The 20,566-nt window shown below is 35.9% G+C and overlaps 1 protein-coding gene across 3 annotated transcripts in view; it reads left to right on the top strand.

Moving 5' to 3' along the window:
• Positions 1-20,566, top strand: part of LOC106063146 (transmembrane protein 131-like) — a 63,299-nt gene that overhangs the window by 20,085 nt on the left and 22,648 nt on the right. For all 3 annotated transcript variants that reach the window (XM_056039095.1, XM_056039093.1, XM_056039094.1), the window contains exons 4-14: positions 9,194-9,262; positions 9,758-9,881; positions 10,656-10,769; positions 11,438-11,560; positions 15,287-15,367; positions 15,997-16,159; positions 17,078-17,196; positions 17,315-17,423; positions 18,114-18,219; positions 18,852-19,002; positions 19,136-19,306. In XM_056039095.1, the coding sequence (XP_055895070.1) occupies positions 9,194-9,262; positions 9,758-9,881; positions 10,656-10,769; positions 11,438-11,560; positions 15,287-15,367; positions 15,997-16,159; positions 17,078-17,196; positions 17,315-17,423; positions 18,114-18,219; positions 18,852-19,002; positions 19,136-19,306 (1,330 nt within the window). The remainder of the gene's footprint in view (positions 1-9,193; positions 9,263-9,757; positions 9,882-10,655; positions 10,770-11,437; positions 11,561-15,286; positions 15,368-15,996; positions 16,160-17,077; positions 17,197-17,314; positions 17,424-18,113; positions 18,220-18,851; positions 19,003-19,135; positions 19,307-20,566) is intronic.

Here is a 20,566-nt window from a genome sequence, read left to right as displayed (position 1 = left end):
AGGGCACCCAACGGTAGGCGGCCATATTGGTTGACTGACTGGTAAAACCGGGCCGTGCCGTGTACACAGCGCGCCGTAACCGGTCCTGGCCCACTCGCTATAAGTGGCCGGGAACAGCGCTAACTGCGGGGAGCTTGTCTCATATTCCTATACTGTAACCGCCACTATTCCGTGTAAGGGCCGCCACTCCAGCCACGGGTCTCTGATGACGGCCCCCTTTGTGGAACGGCGTGGCGGACTTTTTGGACTATGTAGGAAACAGAATTTTGATCCGATGGTAAGGTGTACTAGGTTTTTACCAGACAGACAGAGTGGGTGGATGTAAGCTTTGTAAACAAAAAATATACCGAAACAAATCTTATTAAAACAGTCGAATTCGGTAAATCGGAACAGCCGGTTATTAGGAACAAAAGGATCGCGTTCCTTAGTGTTCCGAATAGACGGATTCTGATTGTACAAAACGTACTTTATGGGTGGCCTCACGATTAGTCGACAAGTGCATAACCATCATGGTAGTGTTTCGTCCTCTGTCCTATCAAACGTTTTCGATCTAGATTTAGTAGAGACGAGAAGCTTTCACAGTACCGGTACTTTATTCAGACCTACTTGGTACAGCTATTATATAGTCTGGTGCTGTGTCTCGGTTTAGACTAGAATCCCACTTATTTCATTTTTTTTATTGATGACATAACTGAATCTGTTACAGTTTTCCCTGCTGCATTATAATTTCTGTATGGCTAATTATTAAGTTTAAAAAAATCCTCTAGTAATCGCGAACCAATAATTGGTTCTTTGCGGTTGATAAAACAAAACGTAGGTCAATTTCACATTATTAGTTGGTGGCTTTCTCTAATAGTCTTGGGTGTTTTTATGTTTACTCTGTCTGTAAGCTTAGTAAAGTGTTGGCTGTTTAAATCAGTTGCAGCTGTTCAAAATGTGTGTGTGGGGGGGGCAATGATCCGAGTCCTTTATTTTATTATTACAAGAACTAGTGTCTATAGTATTGATTTCGACAGATTGGGCTTGGTGAAACAAAGCACATTTTGTTGTTTTTACGGCAGATGTTCCTAGCCCGGTTACAGTTAACAGCAAGTAGGACGGACGTTGCTGTGACGATGGTGTGACCAGCACAACGACCAACTTTAATATCGATTTTACTTTGATATTCATGGTATACTCATAATGTATATATGAAACCCGCCACTACTGAGAAATGAAATCAAGGACCCCCCCCCCCCCACACACACACACCCCATGCCCCACTACTACCGGTACCGACTTTGATACTTAACACTTAAGAGTCTGCTAAAGGGAGACCAAGCGATGGTAAAAAAAAAATTGAAGTGTGTTGCCGTGTGCTCCAATCACGTCGACACACTAAGTGTTGTATATCTGTGCAAGTCCAGAGATAGCCTCGCTTCCATGCATGAGCCAAACTCTTGCTGTAGTGGAGATCCTCTTTCAGAATCGGCATATGTAGTGTCTTTGTCAAGTCTTGGCTGAAAGACTGCAAGTGAGCTCGCGTGTCAGGACATAGCTCCTTCCGTGGCGAAAAAGTAACCAACTTTTTTTTTTGTTAGCACCATCCAGTATTGAGAGTACTCGTAAACAGTAACAGTTTCTTGTCTGAAGGCTTCGGGGTTAAGCCGAGACCATTCGATATGGTTGGCCTCAACACTGACCTGTGACGTCGCAACCTGTAGGCAGTGGATACTAATCGCTTTTTGCCACGTCGTGCAGACCTGTGACGTCGCAACCTGTAGGCAGTGGATACTAATCGCTTTTTGCCACGTCGTGCAGACCTGTGACGTCGCAACCTGTAGGCAGTGGATACTAATCGCTTTTTGCCACGTCGTGCAGACCTGTGACGTCGCAACCTGTAGGCAGTGGATACTAATCGCTTTTTGCCACGTCGTGCAGACCTGTGACGTCGCAACCTGTAGGCAGTGGATACTAATCGCTTTTTGCCACGTCGTGCAGACCTGTGACGTCGCAACCTGTAGGCAGTGGATGCTAATCGCTTTTTGCCACGTCGTGCAGACCTGTGATGTCGCAACCTGTAGGCAGTGGATGCTAATCGCTTTTTGCCACGTCGTGCAGACCTGTGACGTCGCAACCTGTAGGCAGTGGATACTAATCGCTTTTTTGCCACGTCGTGCAGACCTGTGACGTCGCAACCTGTAGGCAGTGGATACTAATCGCTTTTTGCCACGTCGTGCAGACCTGTGACGTCACAACCTGTAGGCAGTGGATACTAATCGCTTTTTGCCACGTCGTGCAGACCTGTGACGTGACAACGTGCGGGTTGCGATGTTGCAGGTCAGTGTTCAGGCCTTCTGTGACGATTGGTCTCTGTTGAGCCCCCCCCCTCCTCAATCGACAGGTTAAAATGATTAAGCTCTACCACCGATCCTAGAACAATTATAGTGAAACTGCACATAGTCAAGAACTGTACGCACGGGCGCTGGTGAGTCGCGCACATAATCATGTTGGACAACACGCGGGAAGTCGAGATCGTTGCCCCATTAATTGCTGTCCTCTTTAGAAGAGTTGCCAACAGGTCTGCACGAGGAAGCCGGGGAACAATGATGCCCGCCTTCAGGTGAGACCACGCTGGCGTCATGTTTCACCGTCGGTAAATTTGTCAAAAGGTTAACAGTTGGTAGCGAAGGCGGAGTATAAAGGCGCTGTTTCGTTAATCGTATTAAATGGACGCCACGCTGACTGAACGAGAAGTGATTAGTACAAATTACTAACACAACTAATAAATAATTTTATGTGAGGAAAACTGTAGGCCTACATAGGCAAATCAACTTTTCCCTTTTTTTTTCCGCTATAGGATATAGAAAGAAAGAAGAGAAAGAGTGTAAAAGTAATTTGAATCTACGTATTAATAGGGAAACATGTTCTTTACAAATTCATCTAGTGTATTGTCGATTGTTTTAATTGATCCGAAAGTTAAATTGAGATAAAAGTGACAAGTGTTGATTGGGTCGTTAGTGATGTTGATAAATCCATGGAACCTATTGAGTTCCGAGACCCTATGTTTGTAAACACACAGACACACGCATGTATATGTAATTCTCAGGCTAGTAGATTTCGTGGAAAACACACACACACACACACACATATCTAAGCGCACAATTATTGTTATCTTATCTTATATAATACAGACGTTACTTCAAAAAAAGATGATTACGTCCTACGCGTCATGCATTTAGTCATGCGTATTAACCAATGACTTAAATTCTGCCAAGTCACTGGTTTTCCTGGCTAGCTCAGGCAACCCATTCCATGCTCTAATAGCACTAGGGAAGAAGAAGTATTTGTACAAATTTGTCCTAGCATATGGGACGAGGAATGTGCCTTTATCTTTGTGTCTTTCAGAGAATTTGTTTCTGTTATAAAGTTGTTCGTGCCTGCGTGCAGCACGATTGAACTGTTAAGTCAATGCTTGTTGATTAAAAAAAAAAAAAAAAAGATACGCTTGACTGTAGCACTCGCAGTAGCACTGGTGACTACAAGTTCATGTGCCTAGTGCTTTTATACGCTCGGCTGCCTTATACAAGACAGTAGTGAAGAATGGTGTAAACTCACTGTAAAACTATCCTCCCATGCCCTCTCCTCTTCTCTCTCCTTGCATATGTTCTTCCTAGTTTATAGTGGGTGTAAAGACTAGGAGGTACAAAGCAGGTAGAAAGTACTATAGAATGGGGACGTGTATAGCAGTCAATTTGCTTTGAGGGTGGTCACGTGCCCTTTTCATTGTCGCTCTGCGTATCAACATTTAGAAACAGTTTCGTTCGCTTTGGTTTTTGGGTGACACGTAGATCCATGGTTGGAATGGACCTCATTCACCAATCGTAAACAAACAACATTTAGTAACGTGATCTTATTGATAAAACAACGGGAAAAAAACTGTCACGTGACAACCATCATGAATTAAACATGATATCGTAAATTATATAGAAGAGATAGAGCACCACGTGGCTAAATGTTGTTTGTTTACGATTGGTGAATGAGGTCCATTAAGAGGGGGAAAATGTTAGGCCAAGTTCAGGTTATCAAATGATGAATTGAGGTAGCCTTTATCTAGCTGTCGGGTACCCTTCCTCTCTAGCTCGTAAGCACTGTACTAAGCACAGAAATCTATGTGCGTCAATCTAAAGTCGATAATGTACTATTGGCTGCTCAAAAAAAAGACTTTTCCTTATGTATTGTTTTACATAAACTTAAGGCCTGATTTTTAATTGAATCATTTAGTGATGATTTTCCTCGAAATAATCGTATGCATTCGTTGCTGAGAACGCCAATGCCATTTCACTCTTATACCACCTGCTTGTAAGAATATCCGTATCACGAAGCCCTGACCAAATACAACCCTCTAACGATTTATAAATCTAGACGCTAATGTAATTTTCTGACACTTTGTCTACCTTTCACTATAGACGCCTGTGTGTTAGCGTGACTTATCGGAGAGTCGTGGGCGAGATCTTCCATGGTATTTAAACTCCCAGACCTCTCTTAACCAAGCCAAGTGGAGGATTAACAGCCCATATTGAGAGTATCGGACGTAGCGCTGGGTGCGCGCGAGACAGTGTTTGATTTAAAGTATCGATCACACGATCATTGATATGTGGTGCCGTGTGTCTCGCCAGCGGTGCTCAGACACTCGCGCGAGCTGCTTTCATTTTATGTAAATGGCTTTCACTTCTCGCCCCCCCCCCCCCGTTACTACGTTGTCCACAGCGCTGTCAGCGTCCACATCAATTAGTCTATTACTCTACATATGCGCAATAAACAAATCGTTTAGCTGGTAGTGGAAGATTTGTGTAATATAAATCTGTTCATGCTAACCAAACTGATGTTGCTTGATTCTAAGTTAAACCTTAATGCTTTTCTAAATATCACACATACATGTTATGTACCCATCAACAAATGAATGTCAGATATCCAACAAGTGAATGTCCGGTAATCATTCACCGACAAATGAATGCCAGGTATCTAACAAGTGAATGTCAGGTACCCATTCAACAAATGTGAGTTCCCACCAATAAATGAATGTCAGGTAGCCAACAAGCCAACTACTCATTTGTATAACTTACTTCATTGGTACATTTTTATTTGTAATGTATGTACACAGTGTCGACTGTTTATTCCCTTGATCTAATGCACCTGCTCAAAATATGGTACCAAGTGTTGAAGATGTCAGTCAAGTATTTTATTACAATAATAACATAAGTATTGATTTCCACCGTTTTAGTTTGATGAAACAAAGCTAAAAATCACAAACTTCCAACAATCGAGGTGTTTGGCTACAGTGGACTAAACATCGATTGGTTGAACATCAAAAACTATCCATTGGATAGTTATGTGTCATAGTCGCAATTGTGTACATGGGAAGAGTTCCACGGAAGATTTTGTCATCTGGGACAAAGCTACACTTAGTAGAGGCCCTTTCTTCTCCCAAAGTTTGATGTTCTCTGACCCCTAACTGCTATTCCCTTCTTATTTGTCATACAGTTAGGAAGTATTCGGCCTCTGTAAAGCTACAAAGTTGGTTTGGAGAGTACTTCACACTAGAGCTAGAAGCACACCTTGCTGTGTTCACTTTGCGACAAAACATCACAGTTATTGTATTGGAAAGTTAATTTGTACATTATTACATGCATGCGCACCGTGACTAGCTCAGTGTGAAGTCGTCACAATGGCCTGACAGTAGCCCGGTTGAAGTAGACTGCGTCTCTTTGCACAGGTGTGCGAATAATTAGATTTATTAGCACCTTTGTCGATCGGCGTAACCTACGAATCGTAGTTTCCCCGGCTGGTGCTGTGAATGTGTTGGATGATTAACTTATAGGGGGAGGGGTGGGAGTATATTAATTATTAGAGTCTTTGTTTCTAGATTTAATCTACGCTTTTTTACTTCCGCGACAGGTAGTGTGTAGATTCGAGATTAAAAATAGACCGTTTAATTTCTAGCATCATTGTTGGTCTTTGTCTGAAGCTCATTGTCCATGCACAGATGGGATTAATTGATTCATTTATGAGGCTTACATATGTTGGGGGTACCAAAAGGCTGGGTCTGTGTCAACCTGTTTTGTGATTGTAGCGAGGTCAACTAAACCTTTTTGTTTCATGGATACCTCTGCTGTCCCTTCCTCTCCTTTCCTTTCTCTGTGTTTTCTTTTACTGTAATGTTTTTGAGTGAATGGCTCATTCAATAGATCAAATAACTTGTGTAAATAAATTAAACTTATTGGACCACTTAGAATGAGTTTTCATTGCTTTGCATTGACTAAATAATTGTTGTACACATATATTATGGACATTATCTTCTGCCCTGAGCTTATGTTGCCCATTTCACTTATTCACTGGCTGCTGCCCATATCACTTTTTAACTTGTTCATTACTGTAGAAAAGGTTAAACATTCAGATTCAGACAAATTCCAGAGTACAGGTCTATCAAGAATGAATGCCAGTGTAGCCCTCCAATTTTCGAACTTAATTGCATTTAGTTTAAGGCTGATCTGTTAATGATTTATGTAAAGTAAGTTTAACATGAATACAGAATATATTTGTTCCTTGCTACTAAGCCTGCTAAACTTCAACAATCATCTTGTTTCAAGTGGTCCTTGATATTTAGTTTGATACACATCCACATGCACTGCTTATTGACAGACTACATTCATTTACAAAGTTGAAAGTTTTGGAGAGAGAAAAGTTTATTTCTTGGTTGTCTTTGCCTTTCCCTAGGGCCAACTTCCCCCCAAATGATTAGAATCACAAATAAAACCATTCTGTATTTATGTAGCTGTAATGTGTTGACATGTTTCACTTTGGTCAGACCAGCACTCATTAATCATTTAGAGTTTTCAAAACAAGAAGCATCTCATTGTTGGTGTTGGCCTGACCTCATTTCTAGTTTGAATTGATGGTGAACATGGGAGAAGTTGAACACATTTTAAAACAGCATATAATTATAATTAGTGATTTTATGCTAATTGATTTCTTCTTGAAATAATTTTATACTAATTGATTTCTTCTTAATGGGCACTTCATTAATAAACAAAATAAACTGTTCTAATGTTATAGCTTGTCTATCTTGTATAACGTTTGAGAGCTGATGTATTTATTTCATTCTTGTAGTCTTTCAGTCACAACAGTCTTTCATTGGTTTAGTTATTCACTAAAGTACACTACCACCACCATCATATAGAAGGTTTATAAATGAAGACCAGTCTGAAGTTTCTCTAGAAAATTTTCTTTGTTCCTTGTGCTGTGGAGCATTGTGTGAGAATGAATATGTCTTGTATAATGTGGTGATCCTGTGGCTTTTTTCTGTCTGGAGAGAGAATCTTTTCCCTTTGCAACTGCTTGTGTGACATGTTAAAGCACAAATCGTTGTCAAATACCCTTCAGTATTTCTATCATTTAACAAGAATAGGCATCTGTAATGGACCTACTAACCTTTATTGGCCTCACAAGTGAAATTAGGAAAACAGTTAGACATTATGAATTTCTTAAAAATAAAATAACCAGTTTTTTTCTGTTTTCATCAAAAACTGCTTTATGCCTTCATAAAATTGATTTGTCTTATCAGATAAATTACTATACACTCAGTACTGTATTCAATCCTATTTTTCTCTTTCATTTGGTAGTAGATTTTGTCATCATTAAATACTTTTCCTTTGTTTAATGTATATGATTAGTTACTTCCCTGTTGTATTCTCAAGCAGCCACTACATAGAAGTGCAGTATTTTTCTATGTTCTTTTTTTACCCCATCTCCTATTGCCCGACATGTTCATAAACTTGGGAAGTTTTCTCTCCAAATTTGGCTTTTACATGTTTTGGATGTTGAAGATCATTACATCATAACTCAATCAAACCTCTCACTAGACCTGTGGGAATGGCGGGCTGGGTTTGAACGAGAGACCATCGAAACAGTCAAGAAACATGACCTTCACCTATCCCTTAGTATGTTGTACCGTTGGGGTATCAAACATGATCAGTTGACCCTCTCTCTCTGTTCCTCTCTGTTTATTGCCTACACTAGAATCTCTTTCAACTACAGGCCTGTCCATTCTTTAATGTTGTCTAACCATCGTTTTCTCTGCCTCACTTTGACCTCATCCTGGTGCTTCTCTTTGTATCAAGGTCTTTGCCAGCTTTTTGCACTCTGCTATTTGTAGTCAATTCTAGCCTGGCAGTTTGGCAATCTTTATTGGTATCGTATAGCCCTTCATTTAATATGTAACTACTACAGTAGTTTTAACCCAAGTATTATTTCTAAATGCACTGATCAGTGTTGGCTGTGTATAATTGGATTGGTTTAGAACTGTGATTGAAATTGCCATGGATACAATTAATGTCGAAACAACAAAGCTCTCTCTATTGAATTTCATGTTGCTGACTTTGAAAGCATTATGTAGGTCAACTCTGTTACTTGCTGGGTCTTGCTCAGTTTAAAATTAGAATTTAATTTGAGATGCTTATTTTTTTTTTAATTTTTAAAAAAATTTATTCAATTGATTTTTGGCTTAATCAAAGCAGTAATTTTCAATATTTGTAAATACTCCACTTAATGAATTAATGACTCAGAGGTCAAATTTTTTACTTCCAACTTGGCTTCAGCATTTATAGAATCATTGCTATATTGTATAAAGGTTAAAAATGTGTTGACATGTGTTACTGTAGCCTCAGTAAACATGAGATATTGATACAGTTGCTCATGTAGCTTGAAAGTCAATATTTTTAAAGCCATGGCCTGTATAAATGTTTATAATGAGGACATTAATATATTACTAAAGTTCAACATAGCCAAATGAAAAATCCATTTTTAACCCTAAAAATCGACTGGTTGCTATGTATTTGGCGTTTATAATTCATATTCTTACATTTTTGTGTAAAAAAAAATCTTAAAACCCACACAGTAATTGTGATGATTCAGGTTAGGTAGATTGTCTCACTCATTGACTCCATATAAAACCCATTTAACCATGTTTTAAGTGTTCCATTTTGTGTATGCTTTCATGCACAGTTTGTATGTTTTGGATGAATGAGCTGCATTTTCATGTAACCATATGCACCTTGAATGTCTGTCTGTCTGTCCAATAAAGTGTGTATGTTTATTTATTCATTGACCATATATATATTTATGTATATTTCCTTTACCTTTATATATTTCTCAGATTACAAGATGATAGTTTTTATTCCAATAACATTAGCCTGGATCCTCCCATGCTTGATTTTCATGAACAGTAAGTCAAGCATTTTGAATAGTCCTAGAACAATATACAAACGTAACTACTATTATGTAGTCGTCTGGCAGATCAAGTAATTCCAAACAATGAAATAGAAGAAACTCAGTTAGGTCTGTTTCCTTTTGCTTTTTGTGCCATCTCTTACAAAAGCCTAATGGATCAAAAGTTTCTTGTATTTTTCCCCCAAGGAAAGCCTTTTATCAACTCATTCTGTCTGTCTGATACAAATCTTGTTTACATTATTTCTCCCTTTTCAATTCTCAGATTTAGTTTTAACTATGCACAATTAGCACATTAGTTAATTTTGTTTTGTTCAATTAATTTATGGTCACCAGTATTAACTATTTAGTGGTATAATAGAAATAAAATTGCATTGATTCAGGAGGATTGTCCTATTTTTAATGTTTGCACATTTTCAAAAGCATTTATTATTAATGGCGTATAGATATGTCAATGTCTACAATAGTATAAGAAAGCCTACCTTCTTTCTAGGCCTGTTGGGATGCCAAGAATGGAAAAAGTTTTTATTCAAAACAATGATCCAAGGCACAGCTTGCATCTTTTGTCTATTTCGGGCAGTACTGTTCATTTTCATTGCTCATTTTTCCAGGACAAAGTAAGTCATTTTGATCTTTGTACAACGCTAACTCACTCAGCCTGCCTATTTTTGGACACGCTTTTTTTCTCTCCCACTTTCCATTCTCTGATCAAGTTGAAACTTTGCATGGTCAAAAACATTACATCAATGGATTTAAAAAATTAAATGATTAGTTTAAAATATCATTTAGTTGTAATTATTACATTTTCTTTTATATAGAAAAGGGGAGATAAACCTTTTAGTATTGAGAGACATGGCAGTGATTGCGCATGCTTTTCCTTATATAGGCTTTTAAAAAAGTATTTTTTGTTATTGTAGTTACTTTTTAAAAATGACTTCCTAGATTCTACCTTTAATTTAAAAAAAAACATATTTCTATATGGAGTGAATGTGCACATTGTGCTGAAAGAGGCTTGTTAAAAAATATGCTACCTTAATCATTGCTTTAAAGTAAGGGAAAACTAGTTTGACAAAATGTCTTAGTATATCTTTATTTCAATCAGTTGAATAGTGATGACATAAGAAAGACAGCGTGAAAAAATGATTCAACATAATAATTCTGTGGTATTAAGGAAAAGAATCAATAAACCAATTTTAAAAAGATGTTTTGGATTAGATTACTTCCCCCCCCCCCTTTTCCCACTCTTTTTCTTCAGTTGGTGATGGTTATGTAATAACTTTAATTTTGTAATTCTATTCCAAAACATGCTGCTCTTAGTATTAAAAAAAATGTTTAGATTACTTGATGATATTCCTGAGCAGTTCCTAACACTCCACTGTTTCTCTTGACAGATTGTCCCACCTGGGGGAAACACAAGTTTTGATATTGTTTTTCTTGCCCGCCAGGTGGGCAATGTTGAAAACACATTATTTATTCATACCTCCATAGGTATAAGAAGGTATCAGGTAAATACTTGATTCTTTTGGGTTTTTTTAGAGTATTGTGTTGTTTTTTTTTAATTCTTACTCTCACCAGTTTGGTGTTATGTTATCTATACATTTTTCTAATATTTATTTATGTGTGTATTCTAACGCCTGAATGTTAACAAATTTTAAGTTTTGAGGGGAAAAAAAGATAATTCCTCCAACTGTTTTTTTTTTGAAGTATATTCGTTTTAAAAAAGTCAAAAACATTGTTTTTATGTTAAAAGCTTGTAGTTCTGCTCTATTTCTCAATGTCTTGCTGTTTATATATGGAGACATTGTCAACTTCTGTTATAAACTTTTAAAAAAATCCACTTCAACACTTCAGCAAGAATTTATTCACATTTTTTTTAAAATTCCTTATGTAGCTTTGTCATAATTTCTTTTAGAAAACAATAATTTATCTATGAGGAAAATCTGTGTCAGCAATAAATACATATAAATCTCATAATTAGTCATACATAGTCTCTAATAGATCACAGTTCTTATGTCTGCATTCGTTTGTCTGCAACAAGTATGTTAATGATATTTTTTTATTAGCTTTATAACATCTAATTCAGTGTTACTCTCACCAGTTTGGTGTTATGCTAAATATACATTTTACTAATATTTATTTATGTGTTTATTGAGTTTGGTCATTTTGTTTTCAGGTATTTGGTGTAGGTGTTCCAAATCCTTATCGCCTACGTCCGTACCTGGGAGCAAGGGTTCCCATCAACAGTAGTTTTACACCTGTTATTCAGATGCATAATCCATATAGTACCAGACTCCAGGTAACTTAATTTTCTTAGAATGTGTATGTGTTTTATAGACTGAGTGTTAAAACAAATGAAGTGGCTATTACTCAAATATTGTAATAATTCATATGATTTTTATTTCTAATGCCAAATTTTTTTATAACTATTTGGCTTATTCATAGACCTGAATCAGTACTAGTTGCATACAAGTATTGTTATTCCTTTTTTTGTTAGACTTTTTAGATGTACAGTACTACTGTAAGACTAAGACTAAGACTACTAAGACTAAGACTGCTTTATTGATCCTTACGGAAATTTGTTGTGATTACAAGGACTCGTTTCTCATATAAAGACAACACAACAGAAACATACATATAAATACAACAGACAACATGAAGAGTTCATTCAGCGACTACACACATGTATCTTGGTGCATTTCATGTTCCCTGATCAATGAGTGGCGGTGATAGAGTCTGACCGAGTGAGGTACGAACGAGTTTTTGTACCGCTCCGTTCTTGTTTTGATTGACAGCAGTCGCCCACTTCGCGACAACCTGGCGTAGTTCTGATGGAGCGGGTGGCCGTTGTCTTCCAAGATTTTTTCGATTTTTCTTAGGCACGTTTGTTCAAAAAGTTCCTTTAAATGTGGTAATGTTGTGAGTGTAATTTTTGATGCTTTTTTAATGATGTTTTCTAGACGTTGCAACAGTTTAGATGAGGCGTTGCCTTGCCAACAACTTATTCCGTATGTTAGCAGATTTTGTACAGTTGCGCCGTAAAATGTCTCAAGGATCTTCTTGTTTAATTTAAAACTGTTGAGTTTGTATAGAAAAAAGAGTCGCTGGGCTGTTTTCTTTGTCAGAGTTCCAAGGTGGTCTTCCCATGAAAGCTTGTTGTTGATGATAACGCCTAGATATTTATATGCCTTTACTTGTTCTATAGATGTAGTGTTTATTTGCAGTTCACGTATAGTTTGTTTTTTCTTTCTAAAATCTATTATAAGTTCTTTAGTTTTTGTTACATTCAGTTCTAGAAAGTTGTCGGTGCACCAGTTTGTAAACTCTTCTATCGAGCTTCGATACTGAGTTTCGTCTCCTGAAATAAGACCGACTATGGCAGTATCATCAGCGAATTTAATGAGTTTAACTGAGTCATAGATGCTTCTGATGTCATTAGTGTAAAGAGTGTATAGCACAGGAGAAAGTACACAACCTTGTGGAGCACCCGTACATAGTACTCGAGTTGACGATTTGTTGTTGTTGACTTTAACATACTGGGGCCGTTGGGTTAAAAAGTTTAGAACCCATGCTTGTAAGTAAGGGTTTACATTTAAGTTACTCAGTTTGTTTATCATTAGATGTGGCTGTATGGTATTGAAAGCCGATGAGAAATCTACGAAGAGGACTCGTGCGTAGGTTTTGGGTATATTGAGATGCTTATAAAGATGGTCCAAAAGCAATAGAATGGCATCCTCAGTTCCTCTAGCTGCTTTGTATGCAAATTGGTGAGGGTCTAGGCTGTTATTGACTTTTGATACAAGTTGTTTAAGCATATATTTTTCAAAACATTTCATAACAATAGGTGTTAGTGCTACTGGGCGGAAATCATTTAAGCAATCTATTTTTGGTTTCTTAGGCACTGGTATGATTTCTGAAGTTTTCCAGATGTTTGGAATTACGCACGTTTGCAATGACTGGTTAAAGATATGACAGAAGATAGAAGAAATTTGCTCCGCACATAGCTTGATCAGCTTGCCACTAATTTTGTCTGGTCCAGAAGCTTTTGTTACGTCTACTCTTTTAAATAACAAGGTGACTTCATCCTCAGTTACAAAATTGACGTAGGGCTCCTGTTTTCCTTTGGACAGAGTGTTGAAAAGTTCTTTGTGTAGATCAACAAAATCTTCTTTGTCAAAACGAGAATAAAAATAATTTAGTTCGTTGGCGAATTTCTCATCATCAGCCACTAAAATTTGTTCTCGTTTTGAGGCGCAGCCTGTTATTTTCTTTAATCCCTCCCAGCATTGTTTTGAGTTGTTCTTGGCAAAGAAATTCTCAATTTTTTCTTTGTATGTTTTTTTCCCTTCAATTATTGCTTTTCTCAGTTTATTTTTAGCATTTATAAACTCTTCGTTGCTAGCCTTATACTTTGTTTTCTTTTCAGTAATAAGGTGTTTGATTTTTTTGGTCATCCAGGGCTTATTGTTTCCATAGACTTGTATTGTTTTTGTTGGAATTGTTAACTCCTCGCAGAATGATAGATATGAGGTAACAGTTTCTGTTAGTTCGTTTATGTCTGGACAGTTCTCAATAAGGATTTCCCAGTTAGTTTTCTCAATGCATCCTCGTAGTTTTTCTACAGCCTCTTCAGACCACATCTTGACCGTTTTTATAACTCTCTTTGTAGTTTTAAGAGTAGGTTTGTAATTTGGTATAAGATGGAGTAATACATGGTCAGATTCTCCAAGTGGGAACAAACTTTTACATTTGTAAGCCTGCTTAATGTTTACGTAGCATTTGTCGAGCGTTCTGTCCTGCCTTGTGGGGAGGGAGACATACTGGCAATAGTTTGACAGTGTGTTGTCAATATTTAGGTTGTTGAAATCTCCAGTTACGATACAGAGTCCGGGTGTTTTGATTGTACATTGTGAAGCACATCAAAAATTATTTCCGATGCAGTCGCTGTGTCAGCCGTCGGTGGTATGTACACAACAACAACACACACCTGGGTGAATTCTCTAGGCAAGTAGTAAGGCCTAAGTGTGACACACATAAGTTCAATGTTAGGGTCACAAATTTTATTCCTGATGTTCACATTATTGGCGTTGCAGTATTCCTTGTTTATATAGATGGCGAGTCCTCCTCCTTTTGACTTTCCACTATTAACTGTTCTGTCTGCTCTATAAACGTAAAATTTATCGAGATCAACAGAAGAGTCGGGTATCGTATCATTGAGCCAGGTTTCAGTGAAACACATTAAGGAACACTCTCTAAATTGATACAGATGTTCACAGCAGCCTGTTAATTCTTCCATCTTATTTTGTAAAGACCTAACATTGCCTGTTACGATGGGTGGAAGGAAGCCTCTTTGTCCTCTTCTTCTACACTTAACTCGTATTCCTCCTCTACGTCCTCTCTTCTTACGTTTTGTGCCAGGTATTTGTTCGGTTAAAGCCTTAGACTTAGGCTCGTTATTAGGTTCCAAGATGGCGGGTGTGTTGTCCATACTGTCAAGCGTCTTACCACAAAACTCCACTGAAATACACGTTTCCACACAAATTAAAATCCATACCAACATTAGAATCCAAAAGACACAGTGCACATCCATTGAAACATTTGAGTAGTAACAAATTACATGAAATATTAACAGAAAAAAAAATAGAAAAAAGAGTCCAGTATAATCAGGTCGCCTGCTGTGCAGCGCCCCGGAAGCAAAGGAGTATTTAATCTTTGTTTTTTTGTTTTTTTTTTGTTTTTTTTTTTAAATTAAATTTTTTTTTTATATAAATCAAATTTAAGCATATTTTTTTTTAACACTGAAGAAAAAAAAATGTATTTTTAAGAAAGAAAAATCAAAGCCTTAAAATTCCATGGCATATTGTTTTGTATAAAGATGATCAACCTGAAGAAGAAACTTGTCAGGACTAGTGTACTCAATGATGGCTTTTCCATTCTTTTTATCACACTGAAGAAGAAGACACATTTTGTCAATTGTTTTCATCACATATCTTTTATTGTTTCTGAACACTTCTGTCATTCTCAGGTGCTGGAAATGTTTTCTAGTGAAGGAGATTTACATTTAGAGTTACCATCAGGGGAAAGAGAAGCGTCACAAGAATTATGGGTAAGAGCTTTATTAACTTAAACATTTATAGATCAGTACATTCCACTGGTGCATATGTATTAGTAATATGATTTCATATTGTATATTTGCTATTTTTCTTTTATATTTAAAACCTAATGGCCTATTGTGTATTCATAATACCCCTTCAACTATAAGTGGCGTTGGGAAAGTTTCCAAATGTGAAAGAAAAATTATTTTTTTTTGTATTTGTAGATTATCACAAATTTATCAGTATTGAATGAGGGAAAAGCATGCTCACTCTAAGAGTTTAAATTGTTGAATACATTTTTACAGTTTACCTTGTAATTAAAGTACGGTACTAAGTACTTTCATTCAGATGTAAAAAAAAACGAAATGTGAAAACATTGAAACAAATGTTTTTCTGATGATTATGTCCAGGAACATTATTTCCTGAATGTGTGATAGACCTTTTTTTTTTTGTAATAATCACGTATATATTGGTAAACATTTATTGAAATAAAACCATTTTCAACTGATTCCCTTATGAGGAGCAAGGACACAAGCACATTACTAGAGAAAAACTGATGATGTCTATTTTTATTTATTCTGATTGTAATATGTATGCATATATTTATTGAGTTGTTTATGGATTGGCTTGAATTCTACAGGAGTTAAAACCTTTTGAAACAAAAGAAGTAATGAGAGCTAGCTTTGTAGGTAGAATAGAAAGTAATCATTCAGCATTCATACGCATCAAAACCAATAAAGAAGATGAACATAGGAGTTCTCCACAATTGTTAATATTACCATTAGAGATTGAAGTTTCATCAGGTAGGCTTCTCTTTCTTTGAATTCATCTTGTTTTGTTATACTAGGTATTTTTAATGAATACTTCTAGGTATTTTTAAATGTGTACTTTACCCAAGAAATAAACTGAGGGTTTTATCAGTCATGCATTCAATTTTTAGACCTATTTCATTTTTTTAAAAGATCTTTTATCACAAAAAAAAAAGTTTTGAAATTTTGTTAATAAGTAAAAGCTGTAAAATTATTGAAAGGTTGGAAAGAAATGAAACCACTTGCATAAATTAAATTCTTTTTATGTTGAACCCATACTTTGTATAAAAGTAACAAATTGTGATATTCACTAGATGCCATTAATTAAGAAAAATACTTTCATTCTAAGATGTTGATGATGATCATAAAATCAGATTGATATACTGGCATAATTAATGAAGCAGTTACAAATTTCAATATATATATATATACTGCATCTTTCAAGCTATAGCCTACTCATTGCACTAAGTTCCAATCTATTTAGTGGACATATGTGCTGGCTAGATGACACTGTGGGCCACAGAAACACCTGATCTTTACTACATCATCTGCCCTATAGACCAAAAGGTCTAAAAGGGGAACTTTCCTTTTTTTTTTTTTTTTTTTACTGTAGGCCCTCAGCAAAAAAACAACTAAGGTCAAGTCAGGATTCAAACTCAAGCCCCTATGATAGGTAGCTAAGCAGTTTAAACCACTTAGTTACTCATTTCAATATGGCTGTGTAACCCACATTTGTCCACCATTTCCTGCTATATAAATAGCTGTCAGTCTATTCTTTCTCTAGTTTACTTGTTTTATTAAGTAAATTGTTGACATTTGAAAAAAAAAAACACACTTTTCTTTTTCAATTGAGATAAAGCAAAAATATTGTATGTCATAAAGAATTGATAAACCATTTCATATATTTTTCAGATCCTGGTATTTATTCTCCTGTGGAGTTGTTAGATTTTGGTATATTAAGGACTTTAGATGAGCCAAAACATTTACGCCTTAATCTTATCAACACAGGGCCAAAAGCTGTTCACATTACAGTAAGTAGGTCTCAAAACTATGCATTTTAATTTTTTTTTGCATACATTTGCTTACATTTTGCTGTAATAACTATTTGAATTTATTCTGAGATTTATTTACAAATGTTCACTATTGCAGAGTGTGACTGTTTCCCCTCCTAATGATGCTGTGAGTGTGGATTTCCGTCCTTTTAAATTACAGCCTGATGGGAGTAGGCCAACAACAGTAGCCCAGATCACTTTTAGAGGTACTTTTTTGTTAACTGTGCTCTTCCACCTCTGTTTTTAGCTGTGAATATTACTGCAAGACAAAGCATCTAATTAGTTCATAGTGTCCTGAAATTAAAAGTTCTTACAATTAAGGAAAGTTTATCCAGTTGAAAATTTTTAACTTCAATGTACATGAAGTGGAACTGTGCCAAAAAAAAATTAAATCTTCTCTTTGAGTCATCGTTATTGATGTAGACTGACGTGAGGTCTGCTTTTTTTTCTTTAGTTCTTATGCATCATATAAAGCCTCTGATAAGACAAATGTGTATCTGATATTTTTGGGCTGTTCATCTCTAACACATTCACTATGGAGACTGTCTACCAATTGAATGACCTTCATGTTTACCTTTAGACCATTTCTTTGAAGAAAGACATTCTTGTCACTTTCTATTCATGTCTAGTTTATCCATGTACATCCTGGCCTTTGATATGTTAATCTTTATAGTTACATTACCTATAACACGGCATAACATATTTACCTTTATGTTTATATAGCAAGAAACTAAGTCAGTTTAAATATTTTTCTTTTCTTCTTTGCAGTATCTTTTTTTGAAGGCTTTTTAAAGTAATTTACCTTTTTTGTCAGCAAGCTTTTGGTCAGTTTCTTGAATAAATTTGTTTTGGTCATAGCACATGGTTTTTTAATGTGACATTTCTTTTTTTCTCAGCTGTTAAAGCTTTACAATCAAAGCAATGGGCTGGAAAAATTGTGATCAAAACAAAAAATAATATTCAAAGATTGGCCATTCCATATCAGGCCAATGTCTTACATGGGTAAGTACATTAGCTGGACTGTATTGATTTGAGTAGAACTTTATCTAGTGTGTTTTAGATTATATTTATGACAGCTACTTACATGATTTGTTTTCTTTTGGTTGGTGTTACAATGATAACTTTTGTCACTTTTGAAACATTTGTCTTTATGTCTAGTAACCTAGGCTCTTGAGTTTGAGTGGGTAGGGAGGTCAATAGAGAAAAGAATGATATAATTAGGTTAATGTTATTGCCTTTTGTTTTTAATTGCTTTGTATAGTGTATCTTTCATGCTATTGCTTGCTCAGTGCGCTATGGTCCAATCTCTTTTGTGGACTTGTAAAGGGGTTTGAAGAATTTTTCAGTGCTGCTTTTAAGCACTCAATAAAAACACAACTGTGCTGAGTTAGAATTGGCCCCTTTGATAGGTAGCAAAGCAGTTTTTGCCACTTAGTGTAACACATATGGATAGCTGTTGAGTGTCCAATAATTGTTTTCATTATCCAAATATATGACAGTTGTTGGTATCTTAAAGATTCGAGTCATTCTTAATTATTTTGTTTGAATTGTCAGGTTACATTGCTTGATATTTTACAATAATATGTAATATTTATCTTCTCCATATTTGGATGTTTATTTTCTTTTACTTACAGGTCTCTAGTATATAATGTGAATACAACACATTTTTTTAGTGCAAAAGCTTTATGGAATGTTAGCAGGCCTGTCACCTTCACTAACACATTTCATTTCTCTATAGTCATCTATAATGTCAGCTTGCCTCCAGAGGTGTCACAATATTTTACAGTGAGTTCCCCCCATCTGTTGTAGTTCATTGATTACTTTTTTTTTACTTCCTTGCTTATGTTGCTCATCATACCAAGCTATTTGTATGTGGGACTGCATCCATTTTGTAACTGTTCTGTTCTGTTTCTCTTAGATTGTAAATTTCACAAGGCCTGTGATTATTCAGCCCCAGCAAAGTCTGACAAGTTTCGTGCTCAAGTTCCACCCAAATCAAACACAGGTTCATTTCAACACAGTGTTGACTCTCAGCACAAATGCCTCCACCTTTACCATTCCTATCATAGTTTATAATGGCCTAATGAAGGTAGGCAGGATATGATATTCATCTAGCTATTTTTTATACTTAGGAACAAAGGTGTCATTTTTTTCTCTCGCAAATTCTTTTTTTTTTTTTATTTTAAGGCGTCATAGTTAACGTTATATACCATACAAACAACAGAAACATTGATTAAAATAACAAAAAAAAGTTTAGTATTTTGATTGAATGCTTGTCATTTTCAACATCATTTACATGTGCCAATATGCTATAATGGTTATATTTTACTTTGATGCAATGTCTGGTCTTTATGAGTAAAAAATGTAAGTTCCCCTTTTCAGACCATGTGGTCTATAGGGCAGTTAATGTTAAGGTCATCTGTTGCTTTGGCCAACGGTTATTGCGCAGGGTGTCATGTGGCCAGCACAACAACCAACTCCCTTTACTTTCCCAAGTAAAGTCACGTACCCATTAGAGCTGGGTAGAGTCAGAAGTGCCTAAAAATCTAGAAAGTCTAAATTCCAGTCTACACCAGGATTGGAACCCAGGGCCCCAGGTCTTTATAAGGGAGGCTGGAAATGCATAGTTATTTTTTTTTTAAATTGTTATGGTTTTGCGGAAGAATCACAATAAAGTTAGATCTGCATGTGATAAAAAAAAGTATCATGGAGTAGTAATAAGATATTCTTTTTTTTTAACATTATCCATTTCTATTGCTACTTGATTGAAAATTTCAGTAAGTGTATTATTTAGAAAATAAAAACAGATAAAGATTATTAAATGGCTAAGGTTTTTGCATTTATAAAATTAAAATTGCAATATCTAAATTAATTACTTCAAGTCTGTGTTAAATTTTCTACATAACAACAAGCCAGGCAATTAGGGGATGATTCATATTTGATTAGAGTAACACCATTAGTAAAATCACTAAACTTCAGACAGAAGAATGAAAAGTACAAGTAGCAATAATACATAAAACACTAAACTATAATTTACATATACAAAAACAAAACCTAATAAAATACTCAGACACAAGGATAGAGGCACATTTCTTATTCAATATATTAGAACAAATTTGTACAAGTGCTTCTTCCTCTATAATGGCATTAGAGAATGGAAAACCATGATTTACCAGAGTTTAAGTCATTAATTAACCTGCATGTTTAGATTGACACATGAAATGTAGGACGTAATTATCTCCTTTTTTGAAGTAACGTCTGCTATAAGAATAATAAGATTGCCAGAACCCTGACAGTTAGTTTTATGTGGGTTTTTTTTTTTTAGTTTTAGGGCTCCCTCCCATTTTTG

This window comes from Biomphalaria glabrata, chromosome 8 (genome assembly GCF_947242115.1).
Source record: "Biomphalaria glabrata chromosome 8, xgBioGlab47.1, whole genome shotgun sequence".
Classification (NCBI taxonomy): Eukaryota; Metazoa; Mollusca; class Gastropoda; family Planorbidae; genus Biomphalaria; species Biomphalaria glabrata.
The sequence above is the reverse complement of the archived record's forward strand: the minus strand, read 5'-3'. Positions and strand labels throughout refer to the sequence as shown.